This window comes from Sturnus vulgaris, chromosome Z (assembly GCF_052056855.1).
Source record: "Sturnus vulgaris isolate bStuVul1 chromosome Z, bStuVul1.hap1, whole genome shotgun sequence".
In the NCBI taxonomy this organism is placed as follows: Eukaryota; Metazoa; Chordata; class Aves; order Passeriformes; family Sturnidae; genus Sturnus; species Sturnus vulgaris.
This window is the reverse complement of record NC_142283.1, coordinates 30,335,577-30,363,299: the sequence shown is the minus strand read 5'-3', so window position 1 is coordinate 30,363,299 and position 27,723 is coordinate 30,335,577. Positions and strand designations below refer to the sequence as shown.

Sequence of the window (27,723 nt, the reverse complement as noted above, 5' to 3'; positions counted from 1 at the left end):
TTATTAAACCAGGCTCCAGACAGGCGGTAAACGCCGAGGCTCCGGCCGGGGAGGGAGGCGGAGCTCGGGACAGCCTACATGCACCGCACGGAGCCGCTGGTGCGCTCCGCCCTCAGCCCGGCGCCGGGCGGGCCCGGGTAACTGGAGCGCCCCGCTCGCAGCTCCTGGCAGCCGCTGCTGCGGGCCCCGCCGCGCTGGGCCGCAGGTAGGACCGGGCCGCAATTGAGCCCCAGCCCCATGGCCTTTGGCCATGCCCTCGGCTCTTGGAGCTGAGTGGGCCGAGGAGGGAGGGACCGTAGGGCGGTAGCCGTGCGGTTTGGGCGGTGGAGGAAGGTCCGGGGAGCCGCACGGTGCGGACCGGGCCTCCCAAGGGCGGCAGTTCCTCTGCCCGCTGCCGGCGGCGGTGGAGTCCGCGGACTGAGGGACCGGGTGGGCCGTTCCTGGGCAGCGCCGTGCCCGGGCAGCGCCAGGTCGCGTGGTGCGAGCGGCGGCCCTGCGCTCTCGCGCCTCCGGAGCCCGCCCTGCGGTCCTGAATGCGGCGGGGCTGAGCCAGTTGGAAGGAGCAAGGCAGGAGCTGCCCCAGCTGGAGAGCAGGATGCTGGTGGCGTTCCCCCTGTGTACAGGGAAGCCGGGGAGTTGCCATGCGGGGCCTGCAGCCTGCGCTGAGGCGCTCTCCGTGCCACCCGATGGGTGGCAGCGTAAGCGGTGCAGAAGCCCAGAACTTACATGTTTGCAGCTGTATCTAGTATTAGTGTATATATGTATTTAGTATGCATAACTGTCTCCTCAGTTGCCGTATAAAGCCTCTGGCAGCCCCATATTCTCAAGCAAGTGATGAACTTCAGCATGACCTTACTATTGATCCTATTACTAACAGCGTGCACTAGTGCACAACCTTCTGTGGGTAACTTTATATTACTTTGTAATAAATTTTGCTTGGTGAAGAGTAGACATCGACTCAGAGTTTTGTCTTCATATTTACTCTATGGCCTGTGGAGCTCACTGACTTCCCTTGTGCACTCAGAAGTGCATTAAATTGTTTCTTTAGAGTATGAAACTTGCTAAGCTGCTTAGGTTCATTAGCAGGCGTGTTTTTCCAGTTCTGTCTCTGCACATTTACTGGAAGAGTGTCTTTGAGCAGCTGTGGTGCTGTTTTGAGTGGTCTGCAGAATGTAGGAAAACAATCTTAGATCTTAATTCTCTGTATATATTACTTATGTGCTGGTTTATATAGGGATTTTGCCTAGCATTACAAAGAAAATAGCAGATGATGAACACTAACAAATGTTTCTTATGAACATTTCTTTGTTACTGTGTTCTCTAGAGTAGGCCAGGATGTCATATATGTGCACTTGCATAGCTGAATGCAGAAATGGATCAATGTCAGAAAGTTGCTCCTCCCACTGCCGTCTTACTGTTGGTATATTTTGAACCATATTCCGGCAATGCTGGATGTGCTTGCTTCAGTTGTCTTTTTTCTCCCTTGAGGAAGAGCATTTGTTAGAATAATGAAGATAGAGGAGGGTTTTTCTCACACTGGCTTTGAGGCAGAGGGAAATGAGACAGTGGCAATGCAATCACTGAAATTAAGCTCTTGCTCAAGAGTACTGATATTATAGTGTGACTTTCTGTACAGTCTCGTCTTTGATCAGCCCTATGCTGCTGGCTTGGCCACCGGGCATGTGTAATCATACGCAAATGTTATATGGTATGGCAAAGTCGGATGAGTCAGAACTGAGTGTTCCAGGAGGAAGATTTCTGTTCATACTAGTTGTAAGTTTAATAGAAATTTACTGTAACTGCATGTACTGTTGGGCTCTTATTAATTGTTACTCCATACTTGCATTAGGCTTGTTTTTAAGCAGCATGTAAGTAAGGGAAGGAGAATTTGAGAAGCAGGCAAATAACAAAACTTTAAAGATTTTATGTACATTACTCTAGTGAGCTTGAGAAAGTGACCTTTATCAGTGTCGATGGTATAAGTGAATGTGAAACTGGTGCCTTAAGTTTTAGCTTTCATATTTTCCAGATTCTGTACTGGATTAGTATATACCTCTGAACTTTATATAAAGTGTTAGTAAGTCTCTTCATGGTTTAGTTAGCCAAAACAATCCTTTTTCAGCCTGAGAACCAAGGAAAACTGTTGCAGCTTCAGGCCCAAAAAGTATAAACAACAGTGAATTGAGGAGAGCAATCTGGGAGGATGGGACTTCATAACCTGGAGCTGTAATTGGACAATTAACCCCAGTATGTAACTGGACCAAAACTTAGAACAGTGTGAAAACTTGTGACTGGGTGTCCATCTTGGGTGCAGCCACAGCCGGAATCTTGTACTGCCCAAGGTGTATCCTTTGAAAGCTTTTTAATAAATACCTATTTTATTCCTTTAATACTGTCTAGCCTCTGTTCTAGATAGCCTCTCAAGGCATCAGAACCTTTCTACCAAATATCTAAATATCTGCTGCAGATTGTAGCAAGTTAGGACAAAGAACTAATTACTTAAAGTGCTTCTATTAAAAAAACTGAAAGAACTAAATTGCATTGATTAAACATATTTTTTCATAATATCTATGACTAGGTCTAATTTTAAAGTTTATTTCTTTGAATAGCTGTTTCTAGTCACAGGCTGAATATTGCATGGTTTAGGCTGATCATTTCAAAATAATGTCACCAGAGCTGCACTGACTTGGAACTACAGAATACTACCCAAAATGAATTTCATTTCTAACGCAAAAACAGTAGAGACACAGAGTTACACTCGTTAGAACTTTGGTTTCTAAAGAAAATAAATCAGTATATATTTGGTGAAAACTGGAATACTTTAAGCACTCTCCTTTTGTTTCTGTCTCTTATTTATAAAAGGCAGTTTAGTTTTTTGTTGACAAGCCAGATTGTTTGGTGTCTTCCCAAGCACACTAACCTGAAAATAAGAAGAACTTTGAAAATGCAACTTAGATTTTAGTTGATGGAACGATAGAAGATCAGAAATACAGAGGAGTAAAAATGAAATGATAAGGGAAACATCATTTTACTTACTAATCCAGTAAAGAATAAAAATTATTTGTGTTACAATACGCATCAGCTTCTTTGCATATATCTCAATGTTTCATTTTTTGATGAGTCAGTATAGTAAACAACCACCTATATGCTGGCCAGGAGCATAGTTTTACTGACCAAGTGAAGAGGAAGTGTTTGTTTGTGATTCAATCCAGCAAGGAAGTTGCATTGTCCATGTGGAGGACTCTAAATATTTCGGAGAAGTTAAACACTTCCGTCTAGTACTGCTTGGCAGATAGACGTTAAATTGCCTTCTTTCCCACCGTTTTCTTTCACTTCTCCCCCATTCCATCTATCTCTTTTCTGTGTAAATGGTATGCTCTGCCATGCTCATCTGGTCTGAGCTAGTCACTCGTGTTACTTGCGGTTTCTCAGCAGTGCTCTTATGACCGTTTTCAATTTTAAAAGTTACTTTCCTGGATCGTAATAGTTTTTGGTTTAAAACTGTGTAAATGACAAGAATTAAAAAACTGGATACTGCTACTTGGACTAGGAGCATATTGGTAGAAATTGATGCAATCATCTTTTCAAAAAGAACTTTTTGTAAATTCTAGTTTTATGTAAGCTATGTGGTATTTATTGCCTGGTATATATGGGTAGCTGAACGGCTTAATATATTTTAACTGTTGACAAGAACTTCCCCCTCTCCCCCCCCAGTACACACACACTTTACTAGTTGTTTCATAAGCTATTGTACATTACATTCTGAAGTTACTGCACTGGCTTTATTAATTCAGTAATATCAGTCCATTTGTTCTTAAGGCCTGCAGGATTACAGTGTATGTCTTACACATAATTTTATTTTCTTTCATGTAATTTTGAGGAAGTAAATCTCTGCTGCTCTTAGTTACTACTCCATCTGAATGTTTATTTATGTGGTGCAACAATTTCATATTGCTCCCATTCTCTTTAGCTTAGAGGAGTATTGAATTTCTTGTAAGGAACAGCAAACTTTTTTTTTGCTTCAGACTGCAAGGGGAATGATGTAGACCTTATTTTTTACTCCTCACAAAGAGGCAATTAAAATAATTGTCTTGGCTTCACACATGCTGGGCAATTTCACTTACTCCTGATGTTTAACAGACAAAACATTTTGTCTTTGAAGTGCATTGCATATATCAAGTAATGGCAGTGATAGTGTTGAAAACACATAATCACAGAATGATTATATGCAGGTGCTTTATTGAAGAGCTCTGGGAATAAGGGGTGCAGACCCAAATCTGACTCCGACATAGATCCGAAATGAACATGTTCTTATACCCTTTTCGTTTTATAACCATGTATTAAACACATATTGTTCTATTGTATACTATATATATATTGATCTTATCCAAGTATGTATTCTTGTAATTTTCATTAGGCCCCCCCAAATATTCTTTCTCATGATTCTTGTTACGATTGCATTGTTTCTCATTATTATTATTACGATTAAACAATAATCATATTCAATTACCAAACAATCCTTACATTTAACAATCATATCATTTATCATATGATGATTACGTAGGTGTAGCTTCACATGATCTAGAAAAAAACCAAAGCTCAATATTCGTTCCCAGGGCCTAGTTCTCTTTCCCATGCCTACCAGACCCAATCTTCTTTTCCACCCCTCTGAATCTATTGTATGCAGTTCCCATGATTTTAGAAACATTTTAACCTTATGCTATAATTTCCCCCCTTTGAAAGTATTTTCACTTCACTATAATAAGTGTAAATGCTTTCACATGATACAGTCCTTCTGGCTTCTCAGTTTATACTTGATGTTCGTCTTCAAATCCATGGTTGTTACAACCGTTGTCATAGATGCTGTCACGAACTGGGGAACCTGAAGATGATGGGTGTGGATTTCTGTCCCGTGTTGGTGCCTTCATTATCTTTAGGTTCCGGGATGCCCTTTTCTCTATTTCTCTTTTCAGGATGCTGTAAACTAACCAAATCACTAAGAACATAATTAGTAAGATTATCAAACTCTCAATGATAGACTTAATCCATGAACTCACATTCCATCCTAACCCTTTGAAGATTTTGTCTAACCAGCTTGTAGTCGAGCCCTTTTCTTCTTCTTGTGCCTCATACTTTATTTGTTTCAACTGATTGATATCATATTTTACTTCTGCAGTCACTTTTGGGATGTGAATGCAACAATGATCAATGTGCCCTTTTAAAAATCCACACACCCCATGCTCGTTCAGAAGTAACATATCTAAGGCAAATCGATTTTCTAAAGTCATTTTTGTGGTGTAATTGCACGTTTAGTTCTCTAAATCCTTCCTGGGTGACTCTTGCTAGTCTATCTACTTGACCTGTAAGTTTATACAACATTTCTCTGTTTTGGTATTTTGCTGTTGGACCGAATAAAGACTCTAGGGCCCATCCAAATTTCACTCCACTAGATTCTTGCCAAGTTTCATCTTGATCTGGAACTTCTTGTTTTGTTTTTATCTGCAGAAGTTCGTGTTTTCCATTAAATGAGGACTTTTTCCAAATTGGACATAAAATAGGGAGGCCCAGAGTAATTTCCTTTACTTTCCCGTCTACAGGCAGATGCGTTGTCCAGGTACCATCACTTGTTGCCCATATAAATTGTCCTGGACTTCGGATTGTACTCTTTTTACATCCCACCATTATCTTATAATCAACTTTACCTTGTTTGTGTTTGATTCCCCTGCAGGCACAACCAATTTGCAAGGCTACTGCCAGTGTTTCATCTCTGTGTCGTCAGAAGTACAATCATAAGATCTATTACATGCCCACCAACTTACTTCTGCCTTTATTCTACTACTAGTGGCAGTGTCCACCACTGCTGGATCTGTTTCATTCTCAGGGCCTTCCCACTCAATGCACCAAGGGGTATTTGCCATATATTGATATTTTTGAAGTATACCTATGGACCATGCACTGTCCCAAGGTTCCATTTGACCTTTCCAATCTTTTTCCTCACACTTCCATACAATAGTGGTCTCTGTCATAGTCTCTTTAATCTTATTATAGTGTGGCAAGAAGCATTCCCAGTTTGCAAGGTTTTGATCTTCAACCCACCACTCTATGATTTGTCCTACCTTTCCATGACTTAAAATACAGTCTTGTTTCCTCAAAGGCCTCATCCATTCCCTATTACTTTTTAGGTTTCTTTGATTACTTGCCTTGACTCCGGTACTTGTTTATATGCAATTGTTTCATTCTTTTGTATTTCAGGTAGTTTTTACGTTATAATCCCCCAGCTTACTGGGCCTCCCGCTGCCTTTGGTATTGGCAGACAGGCAGTTATTCTATTGGTGTTTTGCATTTCGGCAAAATCTTTGACTAACCCAATCATTACATTCTCAGCCTGGATTGCATTGGAAACCTTTATCACCTGCATTTCTGCCTGGACCTCCCTCTTCATTCTAGAATGAAGAGTAGTCAGTTGATCCTTTTGCATTCCATATCCCAAAGCAACATCAATTCCAGCTGGTGACATTAATAACCATAAAATTAGCATTGGCACAATTACTGATATCATTTGAAACAATTAAACACGTCTTATCTGCAGCATTGTCGGTCCTACAGCTTGTGCAGTCCACTATCGAGGTGTCCTAGGGTGATGTTAATGGTGTTTGTATCTCCAATCATGTGTTCTGTTTATGTTTGGTATTATGTCCTGTGCTTTCAGGACTGAATCTGAAAGTGAAGGTTAGTTTTGTCTTGTTATCAGCCAGCTCACCTCCCCCATGGTCTGTGTTTAGGAGAGGCTTAGCTCTGCTTGCTGCTTAGCTTAGCTTTGCTCGCTTCTGCCTCTTTTTCTTTGCTTTGCTTCGCTTTGCCCTTGCTTTTCCTTATTAGTTAGTTCAGCTAGGCAGTCCAATTTTTTTCCCTGGACTGTTTTCCCCCCCTCTCCCTTTCCTGGATACCATCTGAACCTGTTCCGGAGGGGGTCCTGGGAAACACCAAGAAACACTAGGAGTCTGCATTCTGTGACCTGCAGCATGTGACCTCCCCAGTGCCGGAGACTGATAACTGGGTGACCACTCACTGGAGAGACTTTCTGAGTTTGTCATCCCCTTCAGAACGGTGCAAGAGTTTTTTTGTCAGCTGGTGTTGGGATTTTTTTGTGCTGGGGAGTGTTTTGCTTGCTAAATAAACAGGGGGGTTTTTTTCCACTCCTCTTTGAGGAAATTCTTCCCGAACCCGGTGGTGGGGGGAGGAATCGTGCGAGTTTGCTGTCTGGGGGCTCCTTCCAGAGGTTTTCCCCTAAATTTGCTCTAAACCAGGACACCAGGACAGACTTTCTTTGCTTAGGTAGAGTGTATCCAGGGATCCACTCCAGCCACCTTGACTGCTGTAAAAGTGGTCAACAGCACCTGATAGGGTCCATTCCACCTCTCTTTTAATGGTTCTTCGTTCTAATTTTTAATGTACACGTCATCCCCTGGATGAATATTGTGTACTGGATTCTCTAGAGTCAGTGGCCTATTCCACACGAGGGCACTCCGAAGCCAAGCTAAAAGTTTTCCCAAGAGACAGAACATAATTATATACTTCCTGCTTCCCCGTGACATATACTTTTGGATTAGGTTCAGGAGATTCATATACAATATCTCATAAGGGCTGGCTGACATCCCACTCCTAGGCTTTATCTGAATACTCAACAGTACTATGGGTAAAGCTTGTGGCCACTGCAATTTGGCCTCTTGGCGTATTTTACTGATTTGCCTCTTTAATGTCTGATTCATCCTTTCTACCCGTCCACTTGATTGGAGTCTCCATGGTGTGTGGCAATGTCTTGGTTTGAAAGACAGGTATGGTCTAAGGAAAGGCAGGAGCCCCTTTTCTGCGATGCAGAGTGCAACCCCCCTCCCTTTTAATTATTTTAGGTCCAATTCAGACACCTTCAGGCAGGAGATATGGGGATGAGAATAACAGTTCTTTACTGGTATTTAACAAAGCAGAAAAAAACAACAACAGCTATAAAAATTGGCAACAGAAACAGTCTAGCTCCGCTCCAGTCCCTTCTGGCCGCAGGCCGTCTCCCTGTGCTGTTACCGGTGCTGTGGGGGCAGGGCAGATCCCGCGCAGTTGAAGAGGGCTGGGTGATGGCGGCCGCGGCCCAGGGGTGAGCGGGGACGGGGAAAGTTACTCCCCCCTCACGGTGTCGGTCGTGGTGCTCAGCAGAGTGTCCGGAGGTAGTAGGGTGAGCTAGGAGAGCAGCAGAGCGATGTCCAAAGGCAGGGAGTGTGGATCTCAGTGCTGGGATGGCAGGGGAAGATGCCAGAGCAGAGCCCAGGTTGTCTTCCCACTCCAGGAGCCAAGCGAGAGAGCGAGCCCAGCTCCAGACCCCCCTATCCCACCTTTCCTTTTCCGGTTCCCCCCCCCTCCCCCTCCAGCCACCCCCCTACGAGAGAACATTATCTGTCGTTTTAAGGTGTAGCCACAATTACTTAGCATAACAATGGGAGAAATTCCACAGAAAGAAAAGCGAAGCATTCAACCCCCAACAGGCAATCCCAAGTTATTCCTAGCAATCCACTTACTTCTTTTACCACTGTGGCTATAAAATGCAAGCCCCTATCTGATGATATCCATATAGGCACCCAAAATCTGGGAATGATCTCTTGTAGTAACCATTTAACTGTTTCTTTTGCTTGGTTTGAGTGACAGGGAAGGGCCTCTGGCCATACAGAAAATGTGTCAACCCCCACTAACAGATACATGTATCCTCGAGTTCTTGGTAATTCTACAAAATCTACCTACCAATAGTCCCCTGGTTTTATCCCTACCGGAATTCTTCCTAGCTGTGACTGTTGTCTAGCCACTGGGTTTCTCAAGCAAATCTCACATTTTGCCATCACTAATTTTGCCATTGTTAACATATGTACCGAGACAAAATTTCATTTTAGCCATTTCACCAATGCTTCTGTGCCCCAATGACATTCATCATGTTTAATTTGTAGGATTTCTCTCATTATCAAGGGGGATACCACTATTTGCCCTTGTGTATTTATATACCACCCTTCCGAATTCTTTTGTGCATTCAGCAAACATCCCAGTCTCTCATCTTCTGCTGAATATTTCGATTTTGGAGGTAAATGGAATTGAGATACATTAAGTTTTACAGGTATCAATGCCATTGCTGTTTGCACCTTTTGAGCAACCTGTCGGGCTGTCCAGTCTGCCTGTTGATTTCCCTCACAAATTTTGGAACTTCCTGATTGGTGTGCTTTACAGTGTATAATTGCCACTTGCTCAGATTTTTGCACTGCTTTTATCAATTGCAGGATTGCATCTTGATGTTTAATGTACATACCCTGAGAAGACAGCAGTTCTCTTTCTTTCCACCATGCTCCATGCACATACACCACTCTAAAAGCATATTTTGAGTCAGTCCATATGTTCACCCTTTTCCCTTCACTCAATTCTAGTGTTCTGGTTAAGGCAACCAGTTCTGCCCTTTGGGCGGATGTGTTTGGTGGTAATGCTTTTGCCTCTGCTACTGCAGTGATTGTTGTTACTGCATATCCAGCGTATCTGGTTCCACTCTCCACGAAGCTGCTTCCATCTGTGAATAACTCCCACTCTGGTTGCTCTAACAGGACATCTTTTAGGTCTTCTCTCACTGAATATGTGTATCCTATTACTTCTACACAGTCGTGCTCTAATGGGCCTTCTTCAGTTGTGTTACCTAAGAACAAGGTTGAATTCAAAAGGTTAGTTGTCTTTAATGTGACATCATCCTGCTCAGTCAGGACTGCCTGGAATTTTATCATCCTGCTTGGAGATAGCCAATGGCCCCCTTTTTGCTCTGAAATTGTAGTTACCATGTGTGGTACATAGACATCTGTGTGTCTTCCCATCGTGAGCTTCCTGGCTTCCTGTATCAGCATTACAGTGGCTGTGATTGACCGTGGACATGAATGCCGCCCAGCACTTACATTGTCAAGTTGTTTGGAGAAATAGCCCATTGGCCTTTTCCAGCTTCCCAGACGTTGGGTCAGGACTCCCAGTGCCAGGCGCTGCCTTTCATGTACAAACAGCTGAAAATCTTTAGACAGATCAGGTAACCCGAATGCTGGGGCAATTGTCAGTGATTCTTTCAATTTTAGGAAAGCCTCTTTCTGTGTTTTGCCCCAGGTGAGCGGCTGTGTCTTCTGAGCTTCATACAGGGGTTTCACAATTAGCCCATAGTTCATGATCCACAGGCGACACCACCTGGCCATCCCAAGGAAGACTCGTAGCTCATATAGGTTCCGGGGCTCTGAAATTGCACAAATAGCTTGGATACGGTTAGTGCCTAGTTTTCTCTGCCTTTGTGAGATTTCACATCCCAGGTAAATTACAGTCTGTTGGGCAATTTGTGCCTTTTCTCTAGACACTTTGTATCCTTCCATTCTCAGCGAGTTTAAAATCTCAATTGTTACTTTATGCAGGTTGCCTTTTCTTCTGTTGCTATCAGTATATCATCAACATACTGTAACAAAAGGTATTGGTCTCGCGGTACTTGCCCATCTTTGGTCCAGATTTCTATTTCCTTTTCCTATTCTTTTCTATTTCCTATTTTCTCTCTATTTTCTATTTTCCTTCTTTTCTATTTCTATTTCCTATTTCTATTTTCCTTTGCCAGTTGGTTTCTGAGTAGGGTCGGGCTTTTCTTGAATCCTTGGGGTAGTTGCGTCCAGGTGAGCTGGGTCTTTCTTCCATTTCCTGGATTTTCCCACTCGAAGGCAAGTAGTTTCCTATTTTATTTGTCAAGGGGTATACAGAAGAAAGCATCTTTTAGATCAATTATGGTAAACCATTTATATATCTCTTTTATGGATGCCAACAATGTGTAGAGATTGACAACTACTGGATAAATATTTTTAGTTATTTCATTTATTGCCCTTAGATCCTGTACTAGCCTATAATTCCCACTGGGTTTCTTCACTGGGAATATTGGTGTATTATATTCTGATTCACATTCTTCTAGAATCTGATATTTTAAGAATTTTCAATAGTCTCTGCTATTCCTTGCCATGCTTCTGTTTTTATAGGATACTGTTTGAGCTGTACGGCTTTTGCTCCTTCCCTTCATTCCACATGTACTGGCTGTGCTAGTTTGGATTTTCTGGGTATATCTGTTTCCCATACAGAGGGGATCACTGTGTCTTCTACTTCCCTAGGGATCGCAGGCACCGGTTTCTCTTTTTTCATTAAAATTTTTCCTGTTTTTGATTTGGGTACCTTCATTAGTAGTTCCCCATTCTCATATGATGATTATGCAGGTGTAGCTTCACATGATGTCTTGGTTTGAAAGACAGGTATGGTCTAAGGAAAGGCAAGAGCCCCTTTTCTGCGATGCAGAGTGCAACCCCCCTCCCTTTTAATTATTTTAGGTCCAATTCAGACACCTTCAGGCAGGAGATATGGGGATAAGAATAACAGTTCTTTACTGGTATCTAACAAAGCAGGAAAACAACAACAGCTATAAAAATTGGTAACAGAAACAGTCTAGCTCCGCTCCAGTCCCTTCTGGCCGCAGGCCGTCTCCCTGTGCTGTTACCGGTGCTGTGGGGGCAGGGCAGGTCCCGCACAGTTGAAGAGGGCTGGGTGATGGCGGCTGCGGCCCAGGGGTGAGAGGGATGGGAAAGTGACTCCCCCCTCACGGTGTCGGTCGTGGTGCTCAGCAGAGTGTCCGGAGGTAGTAGGGTGAGCTAGGAGAGCAGCAGAGTGATATCCAAAGGCAGGGAGCGTGGATCTCAGTGCTGGGATGGCAGGGGAAGATGCCAGAGCAGAGCCCAGGTTGTCTTCCCACTCCACGAGCCAAGCGAGAGAGAGAGAGCCCCGCTCCAGACCCCCCCGTCCCACCTTTCCTTTTCCGGTTCCCCCCCCCCCCCCCCTCCAGCCACCCCCTACAAGAGAACATTATCTGTCGTTTTAAGGTGTAGCCACAATTACTTAGCATAACAATGGGAGAAAATTCCACTGAAAGAAAAGGGCTTAATTCAACCTCCAACATTATCCACCCCTGAATTTCTCCCATACTAATATGCTATATCAAATTCAACTGTTACATTATATATACATACATGCAGTTAGAGACATAGGCACAGTACTATAGGTATTTCACCCTAAAACAAGGTCTCCTTGGGGTATGCATCTGGTCTCTCCATTCTTTTGCATCACCCACCAGGTGCAACCTGGTCCTTGAGCGAATACAACTCCATGGATGGGATTGTCTTTGCTGGAGGCAGGATTCACCCAAACAGTTTTTCCTAGCATACCTCTCATGTGTACCACTGGAACCTTATCTCCATTTGATATTCCCAAGGGCTCAGATTGGGCAGGGCCTGCTCGGTTAGTGGAACCTCGGGTGTTCACTAACCAGGTGGCCTTTGGTAGATTAATCTCCCAGTTCTTGAAAGTTCCCCCACCCAGTGCCTTCAAGGTGGTTTTAAGCAGGCCATTGCACCGTTCAACTTTCCCTGCAGCTGGTGCGTGGTAGGGGATATGGTACACCCACTCAATGCCGTGTTCTCTAGCCCAGGTGTTTATAAGGCTGTTCTTGAAATGAGTCCCATTGTCTGACTCAATTCTCTCAGGGGTACCATGCCTCCAAAGAACTTGTTTTTCCAGGCCCAGGATGGTGTTCCGAGCAGTGGCATGAGGCACAGGGTAGGTCTCCAACCATCCAGTGGTTGCTTCCACCATGGTCAGTACATAGCGCTTGCCCTGGCGGGTTTGAGGCAGTGTGATGTAGTCAATCTGCCAGGCCTCTCCATACTTATATTTGGCCCATCGCCCCCCATACCAGAGGGGCTTGACCCGCTTGGCTTGCTTGATGGCAGCGCACGTTTCACAGTCATGGATAACTTGAGAAATACTGTCCATGGTTAGATCCACCCCTCGGTCTCGTGCCCACTTATATGTGGCATCTCTGCCCTGATGACCTGAGGCATCATGGGCCCATCGAGCCAGGAACAACTCTCCCTTGTGCTGCCAGTCTAAATCTATCTTCGACACCTCTATCTGTGCGGCCTGATCTACCTGCTCATTGTGTCGGTGTTCCTCATTAGCCCGACTCCTGGGGACATGGGCATCTACATGACGGACTTTCACAGGCAGCTTCTCTACCCGGGTGGCAGTGTCTTTCCATTCATTGGCAGCCCAGATTGGTTTTCCCCTACGTTGCCAGTTAGCCTTTTTCCACCTTTCCAGCCATCCCCACAGAGCATTGGCTACCATCCATGAATCAGTGTAAAGGTAGAGTTTTGGCCACTTCTCTCTTTCAGCAATGTCCAGGGCCAGCTGAACAGCTTTGAGTTCAGCAAGTTGACTCGATCCACCTTCTCCTTCGGTAGCTTGTGCAACCTGTCGTGTGGGGCTCCATACGGCTGCTTTCCACTTCCGGTTCATCCCCACGATGCGGCAGGAACCATCAGTGAAAAGAGCATAGCATGTTTCATCTGCTGGCAGTTGGTTATATGGTGGGGCTTCTTCGGCCCGGGTCACCTGTTCCTGTTCCTCTTCGTCGGCAAGGCCAAAGTCTTCCCCTTCCGGCCAGTTGGTAATTATCTCCAAAATCCCAGGGCGATTCGGGTTTCCAATACGGGCACGTTGTGTGATGAGGGCAATCCATTTACTCCATGTGGCGTCAGTGGCATGGTGGGTTGAGGGAACCTTTCCTTTAAACATTCACCCCAGCACTGGCAGTCGGGGTGCCAGGAGGAGTTGTGTTTCCGTGCCAACCACCTCTGAGGCAGCTTGGACCCCTTCATAGGCGGCCAAGATCTCCCTCTCCGTCGGAGTGTAGTTGGCCTCGGACCCTCTGTAGCTTCGACTCCAGAACCCCAGTGGTCGGCCTCGCGTCTCACCAGGCACCTTCTGCCAAAGGCTCCAGGACAGACCATGGTTCCCGGCTGCAGAGTAGAGCACGTTCTTCACATCTGGTCCCGTCCTGACTGGGCCAAGGGCTACTACATGAGCAATCTCCTGCTTGATCTGGGCAAAGGCTTGCTGCTGCTCAGGGCCCCAGTGGAAATTGTTCTTCTTGCGGGTGACCAGGTAAAGAGGGCTCACAATCTGGCTGTACTCAGGAATGTGCATTCTCCAAAAGCCTATGGCACCTAGGAAGGCTTGTGTTTCCTTCTTGCTGGTTGGTGGAGACATTGCAGTGATCTTATTGATGACCTCACTGGGGATCTGGCGCCGTCCATCTTGCCACTTTACTCCCAGGAACTGGATCTCTTGGGCAGGCCCTTTGACTTTGCTCTTTTTAATGGCGAAGCCGGCTCCCAGCAGAATCTCAATGATCTTTTCTCCTTTCTGAAATACTTCCATTGCCGTATCCCCCCACACAATGATGTCATCAATGTACTGCAGATGTTCTGGAGCTCCACCCTTCTCCAGTGTAGCCTGGATCAGCCCATGACAGATGGTGGGGCTGTGTTTCCACCCCTGGGGCAGTCGGTTCCACATGTATTGCACACCCCTCCAGGTGAAAGCGAACTGAGGCCTGCACTCTGCTGCCAGAGGAATGGAGAAGAATGCATTGGCGATGTCAATGGTGGCGTACCACTTTGCTGCCTTGGACTCCAGCTCGTACTGCAGTTCCAGCACGTCCGGCACGGCAGCGCTCAGTGGTGGAGTCACCTCATTCAATGCACGATAGTCCACTGTCAATCTCCATTCTCCTTCAGATTTACGTACAGGCCAGATGGGGCTGTTGAAGGGTGAGTGGGTTTTGCTGACCACCCCTTGGCTCTCCAGCTCACGGATCATCTTGTGGATGGGGATCACGGCATCTCGATTCGTCCGGTACTGCCGGCAGTGCACTGTTGAGGTAGCAATTGGCACCTGTTGCTCTTTCACTCTGAGGAGTCCCACTGCAGATGGGTTTTCTGATAGCCCAAGCAGGGTGTTCAACTGCTTAATGCCCTCTGCTGCCACAGCAGCTATTCCAAAAGCCCACCTGAGTCCCTTTGGGTCTTTGTAATAGCCATTCCTGAGGAAGTCTATGCCTAGCATATATGGTGCCTCTGGGCCAGTCACAATTGGATGTTTCTGCCACTCTTTCCCAGTCAGGCTCACCTCAGCCTCCAGCAAAGTCAATTCCTGAGATCCCCCTGTAACCCCAGCAATTGAAACAGGTTCCTTCCCGACATGTCCTGATGGTATTAATGTACATTGTGAACCAGTGTCAAACAATGCTCTGTGTTCCTGTGGCTCTGATGTGCCAGGCCATCGGATCCACACCGTCCAAAAGATCTGGTTTTCCCGTGCCTCTCCCTGGCTAGAGGCAGGGCCCCTCTAGCCCTGGTTATTATTTCTCTCCTGGGCATACATACTGGAGGTTCCTTCAAGGGGATCTGACAGATCATCCTCCCTTCTGTAATACCCTGCACCTCCATGGGAGGCTGAGGCTACCCTCACTTTAGTGGAGTTCCCTCTGTTGGTGTTCCCCTCCCTGATTTGGCGCACCCGTGCTGCCAGGACAGAAGTGGGTTTCCCATCCCACCTTCTCATATCTTCCCCGTGGTCACGTAGAAAAAACCACAGGTCAGCACGTGGGATGTACCCTCTCTCCCTAGCTGGGGGGCATTGGGCTCTACTTTTGGGGTCCATGACTCGCACTGGTGCTGCACTGATCTTCCTCACCTCTTCCCTTATCTCCTTCATCTCCTCCTTAAACTCCTCTCTGAGGTCCTTAGCCACAGCAGAGACATGAGCCTGCACTGGGCCAGCCATCATACTCTGATAATTCCTGAGCCTGTTGGCAACAGAACCCACTGTCACTTGGTTGGTATCAGCATCAATCATTGCAATAAAGGGGGTATATTGAGATGGGCCCAGGTTTGCCAGATTCCACAACATCTGCCCTGTGCACCTGACCTTGTCAGGGTCATTGTCATGCTGTCCATCCCTCCCAAAGAGCACCTCCAGTACTGCCACTTCTCTCAGCTTTTGGATCCCTTCCTCAAGGGTATTCCAACGTGTTCTCTGGTGGTACTCCTGCATTCTTTCCCTGTGGACAAATCTCTCTCTCACACTCATTAAAAGTCGCTCCCAGAGGGAAAGGAGACCTGTCTCCCTTACAAATACCTGGTCCGCACCTGAGTCCTGGGTCAAGGCTCCCAAATTCCTTGCCTCAGTACCATCCAGTTGCACACCTGTACCCATAAGGTCCCAGACCCGCAGTAACCAGGTTGTAAAAGCCTCACGGCCCCGTCGTACAATGTCTTTTCGCAAGTTACGGAGACTCTCGTATGACAGGGACTCGGTGATGATCTCAACTTCTGGCTCCCCTGCTGGTTGTGAGGGGCCCCCTTCCTGACCCTTATTATCTAGGTGCCTTGTTTTCATCTTAGACTTCCTAGTTTCCACAGGGGCAACTGCTGCTGGCTGTGAGTGCCCTTGCAGTTCAGCTGGAACCTGGACAGATGTAACATCTGTGGGTCCCACTGCTGCACCATCAGAGTCTCCCTCTTTAAGGCAGGGGGAGGGTTTCTCACCAGCTGGGGAGAGGTACTCCTTCAGCATCTGGCCCATCTCACGTATCTCCTTTGCTAGCACCCCCACCCATTCTGGGTGGTTCCTTTCCGAGGTGGGCTGTGGAGCAGGGTCAAACTCTGGGGTAATATCCCTAGTCTCTGGGACAGGATCAGGCTCTGGGGGTAACCTCCCTAGTCTCTGGGACAGGATCAGGCTCTGGGGTAACCTCCCTAGTCTCTGGGACAAGATCAGGCTCTGGGGTAACATCACTAATCCCTGGGGTAGGTATCAGGGTTGTTATCCAAGTCAATCTCCCCTTATCTCTGAATGTTAGATAGAACAGGTTTAACAGGGATATAAGCAACACTAGCCACAATATAATGTCATTAGCATTTAAAGTGGATTGGAACCCCTTGAAGACTGGTGGGGTGAACTTCAAAAACCCTGTGATGGGTTGAGAAAAAATTTCACCTGCTGCCACTTCCTCACAGTAAGTACCATTATTGAAGTAGCCCCAGAAACACACACTTAGAGTGTGATAGCTCTGAATCCATGTGGCCATCTTCCAGAGAAAATTAAAAATCCATGAATTCCTCAACTGATCAACCCACATAATAAACTGGATAATAGCCACAGTAACCTTGGTTATGAAACTCATGTTTAAAAAAGGGCTTGCAAATGGGAGAGATATAGCAGTGACCACATGGAGGCCAATCCAGGGTAAGCTGGACAGCATGGTGTCACCTATCACAAGCTTGGGTAATTTAAGAACTGTTATCCCCTTTTCTACCCCTCTCTCAATGCCCTCAGGCAATGCCCCACGTTGGGCGCCAAAAGCTGTCTTGGTTTGAAAGACAGTTATGGTCTAAGGAAAGGCAAGAGCCCCTTTTCTGCGATGCAGAGTGCAACCCCCCTCCCTTTTAATTATTTTAGGTCCAATTCAGACACCTTCAGGCAGGAGATATGGGGATAAGAATAACAGTTCTTTACTGGTATCTAACAAAGCAGAAAAACAACAACAGCTATAAAAATTGGTAACAGAAACAGTCTAGCTCCGCTCCAGTCCCTTCTGGCCGCAGGCCGTCTCCCTGTGCTGTTACCGGTGCTGTGGGGGCAGGGCAGGTCCCGCGCAGTTGAAGAGGGCTGGGTGATGGCGGCCGTGGCCCAGGGGTGAGCGGGGATGGGCAAAGTTACTCCCCCCTCACGGTGTCGGTCGTGGTGCTCAGCAGAGTGTCCGGAGGTAGTAGGGTGAGCTAGGAGAGCAGCAGAGTGATATCCAAAGGCAGGGAGCGTGGATCTCAGTGCTGGGATGGCAGGGGAAGATGCCAGAGCAGAGCCCAGGTTGTCTTCCCACTCCACGAGCCAAGCGAGAGAGAGAGAGCCCCGCTCCAGACCCCCCCGTCCCACCTTTCCTTTTCCGGTTCCCCCCCCCCTCCCCCTCCAGCCACCCCCCTACGAGAGAACATTATCTGTCATTTTAAGGTGTAGCCACAATTACTTAGCATAACAATGGGAGAAAATTCCACTGAAAGAAAAGGGCTTAATTCAACCTCCAACACATGATCTGGAAAAAAACCAAAGCTCAATATTCGTTCCCAGTGCCTAGTTCTCTTTCCCAAGCCTACCAGACCCAATCTTCCTTTCCACCCCCCCCTCCCCCGAATCTTTTGTATGCACTTCCCTTGATTTTAGAAACATTTTAACCCTATGCTATTGTGGAGACTAAAATCCCCGTAGAGAAAGGGCCTGCTCTCTCCCATGGAGGGAATGCCCTTATGCACTCCTTCCTCATAATGGTTATAATGTTTCCCCTAACATGCCTGTTTCATGTAAAATGTTTGTAGCCTATTGGTCCTTTCCCTTCCCCCACCCCTGTGCCCTCAGATGATTCGTTAGTTGTTCTACCCCGACGTCTGGCTCTCCTATATCAACCCCGCTCCCTCTGCCCCTTCGAGCCAGTTCCTCCCTGGACCCTTCGAGAAGGAGTAAACTCCGCCTTGGATCACCACATGCGGCTCCTGTCCCTCTCTCCACTGTCGGCAGAAGCGGGGCTCACAAAAGAGAGCTGAAATCACTCTCCTCCTGAGAGCGGGAACGTGCCTGTAACCCCCAGGACGTCTTTCTAAAGACGCTTCTCTGGAAGGTCGCGGCACCAGCACGCGCCCCGCGCCCACCGGCTCCTTCCCGCCGGTGCCACGCTGCTTTGCCACTCCACCGCCGCGATACGCTATCAGGCACAAAGAAGGGAAAGTATCAAAACTGGCTTGATATCTCTATTCAGTATGTTTGACTCTTACAGTTGGTATTACCACTGCCATCTCCATCCTGCTTCTCTGGTTGCAATTACTATAATTTTACCAATGTGACATATCTTAGTGATTCTGAAGTCATTGTATTGCCTACAGGCTTGATATCTAATAGGAAGAATCAGTTCTTAAGAAGAAAACATTTACTGAATGGACAGAAATTTAATGCTTATCTAAAAGAAAAAGGTGTATCTAATAAATTCAGATTCTAGCTGAGGAGATAAGTAGCAAAAGAAATGACAAATTACACAGAATCAATTATTTTGCTAAGAGTAACTTACAGTAGTTCCAAAATAATGTGGACTTTGTAGAAAGCATAAGAGTGTAGGAATTGAACCAACTGAGATAGAGGACATAAACCTGAGACCCTGGGAGGCTGAGCACGCAAAGATGCTAATTTGCTCATTCCAAAGTAAATCTTATTCCTAGCCCTGATTCTTTGTTGGTTTGAGACGTTTAACATATAAGACCTTTAACATATAAGTCTCTGTCCTGTGTTCGGGGTTGGACCTTTGCCTTCAGGTATATCCCTATGTATTGTGAACCTGACCCCTTCCCTGCATCTTTGGTTGCTGCCTGCTCTTGAGCAACATTGCTTTTGAATGCTGCCTTCTCGCATGGATTAAAGGATATCTCTCGCTCACCATCGTGCTTGTCCCTTGTATTTTATTAGCCGTGCTGTAACTCAGTTAAGCCGGTGAGGTTGTTTGCAAGGGGAAAACCCCCTGCGGATGTGACACGTGGTGCCCCTGAACAGGGACTTCTCATTTTAAGAAGGACCTGCAGGGTTTTTTTATAGCATTATAGCTATAAAAATTATAGCTATATATTATTATATATAATATATTATAGCAAACTAAAATAGGAACTCTCTGCTGTGAAAATCGTCAGGCTTGATGCATCAAACAACCTTTGGAGCCAGTCATCTTGGAGCCCCTGCGGGAAAAGCAGGTGAATGGAGGGAAGAGGAAAGACCTTGTCGCCCCTCCCTTTAGCCGGGTGGGTTCTCCTTCCCGAATCTCCCAGTTTTTCTGGGTCCAAGATGAGACAAAGACTTTCCACCTTAGAATGGGACGTATATGGACAATTAAAAAAACTTTTAGCAGATCGTGGGAAAGAGGTGAAAAAATGGGAACTGAAAATCTTACTGAGATGGGTATTGTGACATTTTGACATAAGAGTAGTAAGGAATACCACTCTTCATCTTTCATTTTCTTTAAATACTGAGTGTGTTGGTTTGAAAGTAAAACCAGTTCGAGACTCCAAGTCAGTAATACAATTTAATAGGAGAAAAGAGAAAAAATAAAATACATGCAATAATATAAAAGAAACAACCACCAACACAGTCAGAAATACAACCTGACACCCTGTCAGTCAGGGTGTTGGGAGCAGTCCGTATAAATGGTGGCTGCAGTCCTCCTGGATGACGGATGTGGTTCCGTTGAAGCAGTGCTCCTGTAGAAGGTGCAGTTTTCCTCCGAAGATCCAGCGATGATGTGGAAAAGGTCCGACTTTCCTCTGGGATCCAGTAGAAAGGTCAGCCCTCGGGTCCCAAACCCCAGTTTTTTTATCTAGGTAGGAAAGGCTTGGCTCCTGCCCCTGGTTGGGGCATCTCCCAATGGGGTGATGTAATCTTATCAGTCACACAATAGGACTTAATGGCCCATTAACGGAATATATCTTCTGGAGGAAGGATGGGTTGTGAATAGATAACGATGATCATCCCCCCATCTTATCAGATGGCACATGAGCAGAGGATATCTCCCACAGAGATAGGGATCACCACCCCTCCCACATTTTAACAGATGGTGATAGAATACACATTTTTGCATTGTACCCCAGGACACTGAGTAATCAAAGTTTGTATTTAGTAAGTCACATTTCTTTTTGCAGAAAGACAGGAAGTAATACATGTAACAGAAGAAAGAACACTTTATAGGGGGAGAAAAAACCAAAAGACTGAATCCAGTGAGGCACACTGCAAGAAGTTATTTCAGCAATAAATGATTTACAGTGCATATCTTGTAATAACAGGCCCTAGCATGTCCTGCATGTCTGTTTTTCATTTGTCCCATGTTATGAGAAGGATGTGAATGGTGTCTGACTTTTGATAAAACTTTGTGAAAGATTCAATAACAAGAAACCCTTTATAATTGCAAGATGTGGAAATTTTTATGGTTTTACACTGAAAGAACTATACCAAGAGTATAAATGTATTCTTCGAGGTCATACAGTGATTTTTAGTAGTTAATCTAGCATTTATCTTCATTATTTCTCTGCTCTGTGTTTTAGACAATTTTCTCAGTATTTATCTGGATTGGGTTTGGTTACTTTATATGCAGAACCTGCTTGAAATATACAAAGAAAATTGATAAAATATTATAAAATCTCATTGAATTCTATTCTGAAGGCCATTCTAGTAGGTATTGAACAGATGAATTCTCTTGGTAACTGCTGTTTTCAGTTACTTTGCTTTTTTTTTTTTAATATATGGATCAGCAGCAAAGGATATGCCATCTTCTTGTTAGTCTCCTTGCTTAGATTCAATAATAATCTTTAATTATAAGTTGCCTTGAACTGGCATCACTTTTTTGTCATTCTGTTTGAGAGGCAAGAAGACATGCCAGCTGTGATCTGAAGAAGTAATATTTTTAAACGAAAGTATTTTATTTTTTCCAGTGTTATAACTGATGCTGAGAATTACTGATGAGCTTACACTTGTAAACAGCGGTGAACATAAACAGAAGTTATCAAAAGCTTTATAACCATAGAAATGTCCTAAAAATACTGTCAAAAAGTTATAAATATCCATTTAGAGGTGATGGTACCTACACTCACTGTGAATCTCAAATTATTTTCTATTTTCTATCAGTCTTTTTAATAATGTCTTTTAATAATGTCTGGGGATTTTTCCCAGATAAGGATACAAATAGTTTTGAAGCCATATGGCAGCTTGGATAACTGGCATTAAAATTCTTGGGAAAGAAGAGCTGAACACATACATGCCGGGCTTTGGTCCTTTGCTTATGGAGCTGTCCAGTCATTCCTGTCACCAGCTAGCAGTGCTGTTTCCCGTGAGTTTTTCGTGTTTGTGGCACTAGCTTCTGATGCTGCTGTTGATTTCAAATGTCTGAAAGATTTATTGGTTTTAATACTGTTCTTCACACTCAGCACAGAGTGGGAGTCTGTAGTTTCAGAACCTGAAGTACGAGGCTGGACCTTGCTGACTTGAAGAATTTCTGCTCTGATTTTCCTTTGTACTGGTTTACAGTGAGGGTAATTACTGTGCAGTGAACTGCTGACTCCTTCCCTTTTGCATGGTTACTTTTCCAAGTTGATTGCTCTTGGTTACCAGAACACACACCCATGTTTCAAACGAAAGTAAATGAACTTTAAAAGTTGTGTTCTGAGAAAAGCTTTTGTATTACTTCAGATTTTAAACTCCATAAGTGCATGCAGATATCTTCCTCCTTCCTCTTCTTTAGGGCACACACTGCTGTGTCAAGTGATTTATTTGTTGTGGGCTTGTTTGACTTTTTGGTGGATATTTTTGTGGGTTTTTTTGTTTGTTTGTTTGTTTTGTTGGTTTTTCTGTTTATATATGACTAGGTAATATGATTAATTTCCAACCATGCAGTACATCCATTTTATTTGTACATTTTCTTGCCTAATTTCAGTTTCTTTTAATAGAAATTGAATCTTTCTGGAAGGTTCTAGGAGAGATTTCCAAAGTGCAGGATAAAACTTGGGGATTAAGAGCAAGAGCAGATACTTAGGTTTCCTGTCTAAAGTCACAGGGTAGCTGAAAGTTATAATGCAAAATGCCTGTGTGCTGTGCCTCCAGTAATCATGATTCCTGGTGGTACATAATTTCAACTTAAGAAATTGTCATTAATATCTTTTTCTCAGCAGCTGAAGCATGATCAAATTTACTATTTCACTGCTTGATATGTTATTAAAATAGGAAAGAACTGCTGCTGCTTTTCTAAAACTGGTAATTGACTCCATAAATACATATTGAATTCAGTTAAATATAATGGGAAGCATTGTTGCGTTGTGTGAACTTTTTGCAGTGAAAACTTTTAGTCTATGCTTTGCTTCAGTGTTTAAATCCTTTATTTAACTGTTTTACCTGTATTGTTTGATTCACAGAATTGTTAGGGTTGGAAGGGATTTCCAGAGATCATTTAGTCCAACCTCAGACCATCTAGTCCAACCTCAAATGCTTAAAAATGCAGTGGATGAAGTATTACCTTCAAAAGTTATGGTACAAAAAACTGGCAATGAAGAATCCAAAGTGCACCGTGACTATGAGAATATGAGACCATAAGGAACATTAGAAATAGTCTCTCCATAATAAAAGTCTGATGATGGCAAATAAAATCCTCTTTTGTAGAACTGTGGGCATTTTCTTTATTCCTAGTTTATTAGCATAGGAAGCAGTAGGTTGATTGGTGACTAAGCAGGGAAGGAGAGGTAGGAGCATCACACCCCAGTGACTTAAATCCAGGGTTAAGGCAAGAATCTTTTGGTCTGGATAGACACAAAGGAGAAATACCAACCAGAGTTTTTATCTCAAGAGGTAAAAAAATCACATGAAAGTTTACTAGCAAAGTGTAGAAGATGAGAAACTTTGTCAAATCATATAGTGCAACATGAAACACCACAGCACAGATATAGTCCACTGAACAGAGAAAACCTTTAAACCCATTTGACATTATCTTCTGTGAAAGGAAAGTTAGAAGAAGGAAGGGAGAAAAATAGGAAAGTTGCATAAAAACAGACATAGCTACAAACTCCAGGGTTTCCAGTCATGTAAAGCTCCAAAATGAAGGTAGGGTTAAAGAATAATATGCTTGCCTCATGGTCAGCCTTCTTAAAGATCCTTGCCCCCAGGTGAGACTTTGGGTTGCTCGGCCATTTAGGGGCTGGGTTAGACAACACTGCCTCCATTGTGCCATGACTGATACACACTGTGGGGCTGGGGCAGGGCACCGCCTCACCAGAGCAAGGCCTGACCCACCCCCTACCACACATTCCAAGCCCCTAAGATGTCTCAAAACAGGTTCAGAACATTATTTGAACTGCTCCTTCCCAGTCCCTTAACAGAAACAGGTAATCATATATTTTGCATAAGGCTAGTAATTTCTTTTGTGATACTTACACACAGCTCCCTCTCTTATATTAAAACAAATTAGTGGAGATTCGTCTTAATGGGATTTTGGGGAGTGTCTAATTGCCAAAGATGGAATAAAGTATTTCCTTATTTGTTGAGTTGTTGCTACTTGGCCTGTGATGTTCTAAGCCTCAAAATGGCAGCAAGTAGTAGCTTCAAAAGTTTGAAACTCTTGGAAGCATGTTTTAAGTTAGTTTTATCTGTGAAGTATTACTGAGCTTTTGAATGTAGTTTATGGTCACTTATAATCAATTTCAGAATTGTTTCTGCATAGCACTTAGATGCTAACTTTCCTTCCCTTAAGTCTTGTTGCCTTTAAACTTGACATAGTTATGCTGAATTTTTTTGGTGAAGTATATTGACTACAGCTTAGAGCAAAGGTGAGTCTGACAATGAAGAAAGCATGGATTTGGAAACAAATGTGACCAAATGTGTGTTTTGTGAAGTAACTGTGTCACTGAAATGGTTCAGATGACACTGAAAATAGAAATGAATATTTTTCTTTCTGGTGTTCTGGCATCTACTGGTGTATACTTGCTGTGATGGTGACCATATCTTTTCATGGTAGAGGTGCTAATAGCTTGCAGTGATTACTTGTGTCTGTAAAGGCACCAAATAATGTGGAAAGTAAGGGAAGGGTAAAATAGTCTGTTCCCAAGAGAAATAGAAAAAACCAAATAAATACTGCTTATTCTTAAGATGCTTGTAAGAATCTAATGCCATATTCATTAAATGCAGTATACTCTGTTAGAAATACGTTAGAATTCTATTAGAGTGTGTGTTTGATTAATTGTGAATAAGATGATAGGTGAATTTTTGGGAGGAGTGAATGAGGACTGCTGATGACCTAATCAGGTGTGGAACAACTAGGATGTCATTCTTTGAATTTAAAGCAAGCTGCACACTGGAAGATGGAAACATTGCAATACACTCAGATCAGATCTGGTCCATGATCATATCTGAATGAGGTGGTGCCTTTTAGGCATATTTTTTTTAAACTTTGTTTAACAAGAATATTGTCAGTAGACAAATTACACAGTAAAGATGGAGGAAGGTGCTCTGTAGCTGCTAATGGATGTAGATGCTCTAAGAGGTGAGGTACTACTAGGAATCAAATGCACCAAAAGGCTGAAAAAATGATCCAGAGGGATGCTCCACTTTTGTGTATGATAGTAATCAAGTATGGTTTTAGCTATTCAGAGTTATCAGTATATTTGTGGTATCTTTTTTAAAAAACCTACCCAAGATAATTTTGAAAGACAGATGTTAGTGATAGTTCTGTTATGTGACACCATGCAGAGCTAAGACCAAGCTGAATAGGGAAGTACTGGTTATGACTTCTGGGTGATACAAAATTCCATTTCTGTGGTCTTCTCTCAGCACTTTGTGTTGCATTTCCTGATCAAGCTCTGTTTTGTTTTTAGGATCAAAGCTTTGTGTTTAAAATGGAAGTTGATGTGAATGGAGAGTCCAGAACTGCCCTCTCTGCCCTGAATGTGCCTCTTGGAGAGATGAGTTCGGCAGCCAGGATGGAAGCAGAAAAGCCACGCTGTTCCAGCACCCCGTGCTCACCACTGCGGCGGACAGTTGCAGGATATCAGATCCTTCACATGGATTCTAACTACCTGGTTGGCTTCACAACTGGAGAGGAGCTGCTAAAATTAGCCCATAAGTGTACGGGAAGTGAAGAGAACAAAGGAGAATCTGGTCCTAACTTGGGCTCCAAACATCTTGATTCAGGACTGCCACGTTCTTCGCGTTTGTACAAAACTAGAAGTACGTACTACCAGCCATATGAGATCCCAGCAGTAAATGGAAGGAGGAGGAGACGGATGCCCAGCTCAGGGGATAAATACAATAAAACTTTACCATATGAACCTTATAAGGCACTTCGTGGTGCCCTGCCTCTCTGCCTTTTGAAGGGTAAAAGGGCTCATTCAAAATCCCTGGACTACCTCAATTTAGACAAAATGAGCATTAAGGAACCTGCTGACACAGAAGTGCTACAATACCAACTCCAACACCTTACACTTAGAGGGGATCGTATGTTAGCAAGGAATAGCACATGAACTGTCATCTCAAATTTAGAAATGGTTTCTGATATTTTCTCTGTTGCTGCAAAAATCCACTGTTTTGCTGTATACATGACTGTTCACTTTGTAGGTGATCTTATCAGCTCAGTGTTACCAGAAAGTGATTTATTTGAATACAGTCTTGGGAGTGCAATGTTCTACAAATACTTGGAGAGAGAAGCCTTTCCTGATGAAGCAGCTTCTGATGCAGATTTGACTGCAACTAGTAGATATTTCTTCAGACACATTTTAACAAAAAAAAAAGGCGCTTTTGATTTTGGGATTTTTTTTTTTCTGTACTACTACATCTACTATTTACAGTAGTTCAACACTGAAAAATTGATGATGTCTGCTTGGTTCTTGCTAATTTTGGCTTGTTGTTAGAAACTGCTCTTGGATAAGTACTCAAGGAGTCTTTTTGGGTTTACTTTTCTTTCTGTAGTAAAATGCATGGGTTTTTCTTACAACATGGACAGGAAAGTGAGCTTGACTGGATTAATCACTTGCTATTTAAACAATTAATACATTTTGAGAATGAGCTTGTACTGGTGATGTGGGTGAGTTTCGTTTGTAAAAGAAAACTTTGCTACTTGACTTCTATTAAATTATTTTTTTTAGTTTCTGCAGGGAAATAATTGCTTTGTCCTTTTTATTCTATAAAACATGTTCAGAATAAATATTTCAGTTATTTAAACCAAGTCTTCCAGGAAGTGAAGGTTTTTTGGTTGTTTAGGTTTTGGAGTTTTTTAGTAGATTTTGTTTTTATATTGTCTTGAGACAAAAACTGGAATGTCTGTACTGGTATGTTGGTAATGTATTTGATTTTAATTTGTGGTGTTCATTTCATCTATAGTAGCAGAAAGTGTCAACTTCAGCATAGCTTTGGAAATTCTGTTAACATGAAGCACTGAACAGGAGCTCTGGAGGGCAGATTTTTTCTTGACAAGAGTGCAGTGAAGTATTTCTTGTCAGCGTTGAAGAGATGATCTTGAATTTTTCAGCAGAATAATGCATTGGGTTACTTCTGTTACTTAATAAATTTTTATCCAAACATGACATTAAATGCAGTTTTGACAGCTGTATTCCTACATGTGTTTAAAACTTTTGGTAACTTTAGTTTAAAAAAGAAAATGGTTTTCATACTGTCTTTTTTTTTTAGGTGCAATCTTTTACTGAAATAGTACATAACTTGATTTTGCCTGATGACTTCTGCAGAAGTTAAAAATAATTTCATACTGCTTTGAAACATAAGTTATTTGATCAGTTGTTTCTGATAGAGTTAAGAGTTTCTGATAGAGTTTGTTTATCATTCAGAATTACTAGAAAGCACTAGTTAGTGCATGTGATCTGGAAAATGAGTTCTTACTCTGTCACTCCACAGTTTAAATGAAGGCAGCCCACTAGTGAGCATTTTGTGCTTCGGTTATTTTTTTTAGATTTATTAGAAAATATAAAAAAATAAAAAGTATATTTTTCAAAGTTAACTACACCGGTGTAAATTTAATGTCTTGAAAGTAAAGTCTTCCTATATAGTCTTTAGTTTGAAAAACAGAATATGATCAGATGCCAAAGAGGTAAGGGATTTGTTTATGGAATAAGTACCACTGTTAATTGAAATATCAAATTAAATTGTATTTCTGGCTGAGAAATAAAAATGGTATTATAAAGA

General features: G+C 43.5%; 2 protein-coding genes across 2 annotated transcripts; one reads left to right on the top strand and one right to left on the bottom strand.

Moving 5' to 3' along the window:
* The first annotated feature begins 49 nt into the window (after positions 1 to 49).
* On the top strand, positions 50 to 27,723 carry MACIR (macrophage immunometabolism regulator). The gene is made up of 2 exons (XM_014892410.2): positions 50 to 205; positions 25,407 to 27,723. Exon 2 carries the CDS (start codon positions 25,428 to 25,430, stop codon positions 26,049 to 26,051), a length of 624 nt encoding a protein of 207 aa, XP_014747896.2. The 5' UTR covers positions 50 to 205; positions 25,407 to 25,427; the 3' UTR covers positions 26,052 to 27,723.
* On the bottom strand, positions 8,874 to 11,593 carry LOC148219772 (uncharacterized). The gene has a single exon (XM_088156276.1). It carries the CDS (start codon positions 10,419 to 10,421, stop codon positions 8,925 to 8,927), a length of 1,497 nt encoding a protein of 498 aa, XP_088012402.1. The 5' UTR covers positions 10,422 to 11,593; the 3' UTR covers positions 8,874 to 8,924.